The sequence below is a fragment of the Eurypyga helias genome, unplaced genomic scaffold (genome assembly GCF_000690775.1).
Source record: "Eurypyga helias isolate BGI_N326 unplaced genomic scaffold, ASM69077v1 scaffold33669, whole genome shotgun sequence".
Taxonomy (NCBI): Eukaryota; Metazoa; Chordata; class Aves; order Eurypygiformes; family Eurypygidae; genus Eurypyga; species Eurypyga helias.
In genome coordinates, this window is record NW_010271981.1 from 1 (window position 1) to 9,929 (window position 9,929).

The following is a 9,929-nucleotide window of genomic DNA, read 5'->3' on the forward strand; positions in this document are numbered from 1 at the left end:
ACCAGTAGCGGGTAATAATCTGAGGACCATACAAGGCCATGGGGTTTCTTAGTTATGTCTCTAACCTAGACCCCAGGGAGGTAGTGGAATTCACTCTGCGATGAGTCTGGTCAGCATATGGGGCCCTTTGTTCTCCTCAGAAGGGAATTGCCTATGACAATGACCCTCCTTTTTTTCTTAATGGAGGCAGTCGTAACATGTGGGGCTGACAGAGTCGTCCTGGGCAACTCCCTGGATGGTCCTTCCTCTACAATTGCTTGGCCCTTGAGTTCCAGAGCCCAAGATCTATTCTGCAAGGGCAACTGGTAAGGGGAGGGAGGGCAGGAGGGGACACACCTATGTCTCCTAGGAGGGTCCTGTTTCCATTCCCCTCCCTCACTTCCATTTACCAGTGGCAAGAGTATATGTGATCCAGTGTCGGCTGTGGGAACTCGATCTGCTTTTGCTTCTGGGGTCGTAGATTGGTAGAGGCAAAACCTTTCTTCTCTCATTCCCTCATACTCCTCAGCCTTTCCACTTCCTCCTTCAGTTGTGCCGCCAGCTGAGCAGATCATCCCCCTGCTCACCCCTCACACAGGGGCCGTCTCTGCGGCCCACAGGTACAGGTGACAGGCTCAGGCACTCCCTGCAGCCGAAGACCTGGACGGCAGCATCCCCGAGCAGGAGCACCGTCTGGGTCGCCGTGTTCTTCCTAGCCATGGCCTTTCTCTTGAGTGGTTACCATGGCTGGGCCCTGCCCGCACAAACTGCCGTGCTGCTCCCTGGGGGTCACTCTTTTATGTGAGGGGGTTGGCCACCTTCTTGCTTGCCGCCGCCCACTCTGAGTCTGAGCCGCCTCGGGAGGGAGCTTGTGTCTCCCTGTCCTCTCACTCTCTGCCCTGCGCTTTTAGCAACTTGTTCCTCCGTGGATTTTGCCATGCTTTTGGCACTTCAGGAAGGGTCCTCCGACTCGATCCTCCCGTTCGGAGCCCTTCAGCTCAGTGACTTAGTTGAAAATGGCGGGTACACGGCGTTTTAAACTGCGGCCTTCACACTTGTCCCCACCCATGATGATATTTATTTGTTAAGACAGTTTGCTGAACTTTACATGCAAATTATTAATGATACTGATAAATCAGGTTTTAAAAGCCTGGAGAACTTTAATGTGATTTAAATTATCTTCTGTAACCATAGAATCATAGAATCACTGGGTTGGAAAAGCCCTTAGAGATCATCCAGTCCAACCGTATCTGTCCACCACTAAACCATATCTCTCAGCACCTCATCCACCCGTCTCTTAAACACATCCAGGGATGGTGACTCCACCACCTCCCTGGGCAGCCTGTTCCAGTGTGTGGAACAGCTTCTTCTTCTTCCTTTCGGTGAAGAACTTCTTCCTTACGTCCAATCTAAACCTCCCCTGGCGCAGCTTGAGACCATTCCCCCTCGTCCGATCATCTGTCATTAGGGAGAAGAGACCAACACCCACTTCTCCACAACCTCCTTTCAGGTAGTTGTAGGCAGTGAGACCTAACCATGTCGCAGGTTCTTGATTTCTGCAGTACAAACTGCTGTTGTCATGAACCTGAAGAATTAAGTCTAAATGTTCCTATTGTTAGAGTTTCTGATAAGTGTATCTTGAATACAGAATATATGTAAAAATAAATTTTATAGGATGCATGACACTCATTTAACACTTTAGATATTGAGAAAAGCAAATGGAAAAGTGTCTCAGTGATGCTGGTTAGGACATTTAGAAGAAGCTCCAGCCCCACTTTCTTCAAGAAACGGTGAGAAAGTTACTAAGAAACATGGAAGTCTTATGATGCTTTTTGTACTGTGCCTTTCTAAGAACCTATGAATAGTTCAGATGCTTTTGTGATTTGTTGGTGACAACTTCTTATGGTAGTAGGACGCTTCTTTGAACACAGCATGGTGTCCTAAGAACTTCAGTCCTCGTTAGGACACAGTTTTATGCAGAGTCCCTGACTTCTTACTGACAGATACGTGTGTGAAGGAGTCGTAGATGGCTGAAAGCAGGTCACAGCTCTTTTCCTCTAAAACATGTTACTCTTCTTTAATTGCTTCAAGGCCCGGAAAGCCTTGACAGAGCGACAGAAGGATCTGGAAATGAAAACACAGCAGCTAGAGGTGAAGCTCAGCAACAAGACAGAAGAAGAAATTAAGAAGGCAAGACGGAAGTCCACTCAGGCTGGTGAGTACCTGCGTCTGTCAGTGGCCGAAGGTGAGCGCAGCCCTGTGGATGGCAGGAACAAGATGGAATGCAGCTGCCCATCCACCCATGTGTTTCTTCTTGTTTAATATTGTAGCTGCAGGGTCAAAGTGAACCATGCTACATATCTGTTTGCTATTAAAACTTCTGGAGAAAAAAGCCCAGTTTTTCCAAGTCAGGTGTCTCTAAATGATGATTTTGATAACAGTAGAAGGAAGGCGAATTGTCCTTTTGTTTTCTGAAAGTGTGCTGAGGTAACTGAAAGTGAAACTTTCAAAGTCAGATTCAAAGAAGCTCAGCTGAGGATGTTTCTTCTTTAAATCGTAGTTGCTTCCTTGGTTCTTTCCTAAATCACAGTCACTGACAACTATGTGGGTGCCTATTATGCTCCCTATTACTGTCTGTTTCCTTGAAAATGAACTTCTTGTCTTTTTTCCCACTGCTACTCGGTGATTAAAGTAATTTCTCTTCAAGGAATACTGAGGGTATAGCAGTCTGTTATACTGTACTGAGGATACAACTACTTGATGTGACCTATGCAGGTTTTACTGAGGCTCAAGCTAGGATCCATCGGGAGCTGTCTTTCCTGAGATCTGCCAAGCTGATATGTGCAGCTCTGTTAGTACCTTTGCTGAAAATATGTTTTATCTCGGGCTTCCATGTTTCATCCCTTCACAGGTCCATTCCTTGGCAGAGTGGTCCTTCGTAGTTTGGAGGCTTTTAAAACTTCAGGTTAGCCTGCCTGGGTTTTGAGTAGACAGAAGAGTCGTTCAGAATGTGACTGTGCATAGACAACCATTAGAGGAGAAACAAAAGTTACACGTTAGTGACTGGAGGCTCCATGAGCGATTCTCTATCCATCTGCAAATTCACAGCCTCTCTGTGTTCTCTTAGGTTCTCAGAAATATTTTGTAATAATTACTGAACAAGTAAGGGAGAGCTGAAGATCAGATGGGAGTAACGCAGAGTTCAGTGTGAGTCTCCCCATCACTGTCTCTCACTTTCTGCCACTGTTGCGGTGGCAGGCAAGGATTTACCCCATCCCCACATGTATTGCTATTCAGCAGATTGTTTTTCAGATATGACTTTCATTTATGACTATTTTTTTTAAACTGGCGTAACTTGCTTTCATAGTTCTCAGCATTTTGTAATTTTTATGAACAAATGTGTAATTCGTTCATATTTTTCTTTTAAAATCTTGTCTTTCCCCCTCATTCTTTCTCACCCAAATCACCTGATCTTTTACCACACATCAAGTGCATGCATTTTGTTGAAATTTTCTTGCACCTAACAAATACCATGTAACAGAGCTTCCTCCAGCTCCACCAGGACTGACCTTCAAACCCTCTGGGTCTGTCTGAAAATCTGAGCTGCAATTTTCTTCTAAGCTCCATACCACTGGCTACAGAAGACTAATGTGTCACTCACTATCTTGAACTTTTCAGGAGATGACCTGATGCGCTGTGTGGATCTTTACAATCAAGCCCAGTCCAAGTGGTTTGAGGAAATGGTGACCACCACTCTGGTATGTAACTCTGTAGCATCTTACATGTATAACATTGCAAATTGTAATAGCATACAACATTCACCAGTCATAGGGGGTTACATTGCAGAGCAGTGGGAAAAATGAAATAATACATCTCCCTTTGTATTTCCTTTTTCAGTTCTAAGAAAAACTCATAAGGGGAAGGAAGAAATAATTGTTTATTTGCAGAAGGAAAGCACAGAGATGTCAGTGTAGCAGCCTGCCTGCTTGTATAGGTTACATTCCACCATGGTGCCCAGTAAGTGGACACCAGAAATGTTCTTTGAAGGCAGGGTTTTTTTTAAGATTTTTGCCTCATTGATGTCCCTGTGAATACAGAGCTTTCTAGTGAAACAGCAAAGTCCATTACAGTGTATGGCTTTAAAGGCAGACTTCCGTAGCATGTTGCTTCCAATACTGCTACTCAGATGGACAAGGAGGGACTAAATGCAGATTTTGGGGTATAATATCCAAATCCAGGAGAAGATCGAGGCAGAAAAAAATCAGGAGGAATGTTAGAAATCACCTGCCTTTTCAACTAAAGTATTGCTGGGGTCTGCTTGCTACCAGCTGAGCGAGGTGGAGACTTGTTCCAGGTCATCATCTGGTGAACAGATAAAACTGCTCTTACAGTTGTCTTGTTAGACCAAGGGCAGTCAGACCCTCTGAGCCATGCATCCCAACACAGCATCCTGCTTTCCCAAGGAATCACTGCAACTTTTGGAGCTAGCAACAAAGCATGCAAAGCTTCTTGCAAGAAACAGATTTCTTCTTGCCTGCAGCATCCCTGAAGACAGTAGCTCCTCACTCTACCTTGTTTATCTCAGTTTTGGAAAGGTTTCAGTATTCTTTTCTGTCATGAGTCTCAGGCTGAAGTGACGCTGGGGTGGTATTGCACTGAGTGCCAACCTTCTGTGTGTCATCCTTTCTCTGCGCCTTCAAGCTCAGATTCCAAGAAAAATATAGATTTGTTTTCCTTTGTGTCCAGGAGCTTGAGAGACTAGAAGTTGAAAGAGTGGAGATGATTCGGCAGCATCTTTGCCAGTATACACAGCTGCGGCATGAGACAGACATGTTCAACCAAAGTGTAAGTCTGTTTTTTGTTCGGTCCCTTTCATCTCCACTGCACTGCAGCAGTACTGCACTGACAACCTGCAGTCCCACTCCTCCAAGATTCTGTGGTTCTGGTTACACTTCGTACTGCTGGAATGCATCTTTTTCCTGGGGGAGACATAATGAATTGAATTACATTTGGCCAGCATGAGCCATTATTAGCTTTTCCAGCATGATGCACTACTCCTTGAGGTCATCTATTCTTGCAAGAAAGATGGTAAATAGTTTCACTGTTGGGGGTGGGAGTATATATATTCCTCTTAAAAAACTCTCTAGTTTTCAAATTCTAAATTACGGGGGATGTACACTGACCTTCGTACATGGTTGTATATGGTGTAAGGTGCAGATTATAGGACAAGTCAGAGACTGATTGGCCATTGCCTGGTATAGGAAGCCTGTCTCTGCTTGATATGAAAAGTATACCTCTTCTCTGATTCACATTCAGATCTGGCTGTAGTCCACAAAGTGTCACATACATGCAGTTCTCACTTGTCCGTAAATGCAGTGTAGACATACCCATAGCTGCTGTATGCTTCGGAGTAATGACTGTCTCTGCTTGAAATGTGCCCTTCACATTTTGTTTCTTGTTTTGTTCATTTTAGACTGTAGAGCTTGTGGATCAGTTGCTTCGGAATGTGGATCCTGCCAAAGACAGGGAACTGTGGGTAAAAGAACACAAAACTGGAGATATCAGACCTGTGGACATGGAAATATAGACTGATCTATAGTTGTATGTGATGAGTCTACTGAATTAACCAGCCTAATACTTGTTTTTTAAGGGTCAGAAGAGTATAAGGAAAAGGTTGTTCCACTACCAGACACCTTGTAATTTATGCTCTGTTACATTTAGACATTAAAATGGTCCTCATTGTGCTAAGCCTTAAGCACCAGGCATTCCAAGGTGAAGAAATCAGATGTGTGATTCCCACCAGGGGTTCACAGTTGCATGTGGCTTCCAGAAGAAATCTGCTTTCTGGTACAAAAAGAGCTCTTTTCTTCAGTGACTTTGTGCTACAACCCTTGCATGACTATCTTTATACAGTATGCTAGAAGAACCGTGCAGTTCTTCTGGCCAGCAAGTAGGTAACTGAACGTGATGCCAGAGGCAAGGAAGTCCTGATCATGGATTACAGGTCTGTCACTGCTTTCGTGGCCATAGGAAAGTTAGTTAACTTTTTTGGCTTCCCCATCTATAAAACACACCTATCTCACAGCGATGTTGAGAGAATACATTTATTTCATACAACAAAGTTTCCTACCTTAGCAGTAAAGTGGTGGCCCTTCTCCCAAAATCTATGGAGAGGACTCCTGTTCTTCCTGTTTTATACTCCCTCTCAGGGATACATAAACCCATTGTCATTGTGATTTCTGTTCTAGGCCAATCAATAAGGTTGAAAATGTTATCATCACCGTTATTTATCAGGAAAGACTTGGTTGTGCTATACCTACCTCACTAGCTGTCTGAGTGCCCTCAATGACAGAAAGAGATTATATACCAAGGAATAAATGAGACGTTCAAAACTTTTCCTGCTTATGCAAGATGTTTTCTCACAGAATCTCCGTAAAGACAGTTCTCTAACATTTTATTTGGGATCAAGGTTTAAATTGCCCTTTGTTGGTTCCTTCAGGGTGAATATCACAGCCTTTAGGTATCTTTAATTACCAGGTTTGTTCAGCTGAATTGTTTATCCTTAAGGTAGGTTTATCTACTTAGACCCTGGTTTTCAAAGGTGTCATGATCTGTGATGCTAGTTTGCATTCAATGTAGATACCAAGCACTTTTGTGCCATCAGATTCTTAACCTTAGGTTTTTATCTTTGTTACCCTTACAGCAAACTACCAAAAATTCAACACTGCTTTTGGCATAGTGTTGTGTAGTTTGGAGACTGGTTTTGAAAAGATATTAATTTTCTTTTCCTGCTGTTATCTCTGGTTAATGCGTGTTGCTGTTAATATATTTTTCAGCATTTCATACAATGCCAAGATAAGATCTTAAGATTCTTGTTTTAGTTCCAGCAGAAACATTGATTCTCACCACTGTGGCCTTTACTTAGTGTTTACTGTGTTGTTATCTATGGTTTCCAAACCATACTGTTTCATTTGATCCACAGTTATGCTTCATTTTACCTCATTGTTACCATCCTCTTTTCCTTAGTACTGAAATTGCATCCTTATTTTGTTCTGCTATTCTAGGTTTTTGTTCATCAGTCTCAAAGTGCCGTGGTTAAAGCATTGAGAATTATTTTTCTCCTTTACAAATAGAAACTGAGACAAAGAGAAGTCTTATCTGAAACACATTTTTAATATTACTGCAGTGATTAGTGGTTGTGGGTTTTTGGGTTTTTTTTAGTTCAAACTGAATTCTGCTTTATTTTCCTATTGTTTCCTTTTTCTCAACCATCTCTTTACAGTGATCCATTCCTGTCTTGCAAATGCCTCCACAATCCACTTCTCTGCTTTATAATTAACCTTTATAAACCTTTGCACACTGCCAGGTGCATGCTTAGCATCACCGTTCCTAATGTGACACCTGCAGAACCACAGTTCTGAATTTGCAGCTGCTGTTTTATTCTTGATGTTGGAAACATCCAGCACACTGTTAGGAGTCTCTCCTAAGTTCCTGCAACAACCTTTGCAATGCGAATGAAACATGGCTTTCCAAAGCATTGTGTAGTCCTTGAACTCAGTTGGGGTAAATATGCTTCCCTAGACTCCTCTTCTAATGCTCAAGCAGGGAAGTGTCATGATGACATCTCTTTTTCAATCTTCCTATTGATTCATTCTCATATTAATTTATTTGGTATACCAATGTGGTGGTGTGGTGTTTTTTTAATTTTAAACCACAGGTGCAGGGTGATCTTTCAAAACTTCAGTGTCCAGAAATAGCTGGAGTACTTAAAAGCTGCATCTCAGGTTGTTTCCTGTATTCTAAGCTGTATGTAAATTAAAATGAGCATCACATAACCACATTCTCGTTTTGTTAGCAAAACCAAGCTAGTTGTGCACTTTATATAGTTTTCTTTTTAGCAAATATCTGAAATAGCCTGTTGTCAATCACACTTTTATTTTTCCTCTTTCTTTAAAGATGTTTGTTTTTTTATCTGTTTTGGCCTGGAAATACTGTCCATTAGTATTCAGTCCTCGGGTTTCTCTGAGGACTGAAAATGTATTTTTGGTTCCTCTAATAAGGTGTATTTAGCTGCTCTCAATTCTCAGTTGTATTTTCTGGGAGGGGTTTTTTCCCCCTTTTGTTTTATTTTCAGACAGTTTTCCTACTACTAGTGTTTGATCCATTTGACATGTTGCAGGAATGTGTGAGCTGCACAGAAGGATAATTCTCTTGATGGAGTCTGTGTCTCTTCTTAACTTTAATAATCTGAGGAAGGTACTTGTACCTGGCTGTTAATCTTTACCAGGCCCAGGAAACACTTGTGCAGTGCTGCTCTGCAGTGGGTGAGGTGCTTCCTCTACAACAAGACTTTCATCTTCCATGAATTAGCTGAAAGCGTTAGTTAAGTTTCGCTGTTGCTTGTAGACATTTTCCAACAAAACATGATATTCCCTTGTATTACAACACTGCAGACAGTGGGATCAGTGTTACCTGGCTTAATTACTTCTCTGGCTGGATCCTGGACAATGTGATGCTTTACAAGCCAAGGAGTGCTGAAGCCTCTGTGCTTCTGAATGGACAGTATCTTCAAAGAAGGTAGCGGCATGTTTTCAGGGAATGATGGACGCGTTGCCCTCATGTTCATTCCTAACAAGGTAACTTTGGAAGTTTCAGCATTGCTCTATTCATCTGTCACATACTTCTCTTGTGCTGTCAAGCATTTGGCTCCCTGGTGATCTCTGCTTCAGCCAGAGAGCCTTTTGGTCCTTGTCTGAGCTCAAGGGCTTCATGAATTCCTATTGCTTTGTACCATTGGATGTCCAGACTTCGATGCCAGAGCTTGTGATGAGCTCAGTTACCTCAGTTACCATACAGAATGAGAACATTTTATTCATTATCCATACCAGCCCGCCTGTGTTTTCAAAGCCATCTTCTGGCACAGTTTACTTAGTAGACAGTCCTTGTAAGAAGTCTTTCTCTAAGGTATTCTTCCAGCTTATTTACTGACAGAACTCATTCTGGATCCAGTGCTGTCGGCTGATTCCTCTTGGAGTTAATGAGCTGAACGTGGTACGTCCTTTAGCACGTGGGCCAAGTGCACTCTTCTACCATCACTGGCAAAATTACGGTTGCATCCATGGAGCAACATCCAAAAAGGTCTAATTCTCAGATTTCCAGTCTGCTCCAGATTCATTCATGTTTGCAACTAACACTTGCTCATCACTTCTGCATGTTGAACATCTACTGAAAGACTTCAGTTTGTTCCCTTATAGGAATATTATTTCATTATTTGACAATGGGATCTTTAGAGACAGCTTTAATTTTTTTTTTTTTTTTAATGTTAAAATATCATAACAGCAGTGAAAGTCATATGGAAATCCCTGTTACATTTCTAGAATGTTTCCCCCTCTGCAGCCCTGCCTGAGCTGCTGTGGGGTAACTGCATTCCCCATTGTATTGCAGTTACAGTAAATACTGAAATCATTCTTCCTTTCATGCATAAACTTGTGCATGTGTGCTCTGGTTCTCTTTGACCTGTATGCATCTGCACAGTTTCATGTTGCAAAATTACCTGCTTTTTGTTTAACTGACAGCCCAGTGCTGTAATGACAGTGTATGTAGCTGTCTTGTGACAGTGAACTGCACTCAGATCACCTCTTTTTTTGTTGTCGTTGGGTTCTTTTCCCTAGCAGGGATTTTCTGTAAGGCATTCACAGGAAACTTTATATGCTCAGTAGCAGTCATAATTTCTAAGACCTCCTCAGAACCTCTTTAAATTTGTCCCTGTTTTCAATGTCATTATTTAAATATTTGCTACAAGTTAGACTGTTTATGTAGAAATATGCACTCTTCACCAGCTCTTTGGAAGTGCTCAGCACTCAGATTTCTTGGAAGACAACAGGGTGTATGTAGGTAATAAAAGACTTTGAAAATCAGGCTAGCAAATAGAAATCATAGAATCATAGAAT

General features: G+C 42.2%; 1 protein-coding gene across 1 annotated transcript; it reads left to right on the forward strand.

Annotated features, from left to right (window-relative positions):
- Positions 1-1,515: 1,515 nt before the first annotated feature.
- On the forward strand, positions 1,516-5,566 carry LOC104515132 (growth arrest-specific protein 7). Its single transcript, XM_010158991.1, has 5 exons — positions 1,516-1,524; positions 2,071-2,194; positions 3,658-3,737; positions 4,726-4,824; positions 5,453-5,566. Exons 1-5 carry the CDS (start codon positions 1,516-1,518, stop codon positions 5,564-5,566), a joined length of 426 nt encoding a protein of 141 aa, XP_010157293.1.
- The last annotated feature ends 4,363 nt before the right edge of the window (positions 5,567-9,929 follow it).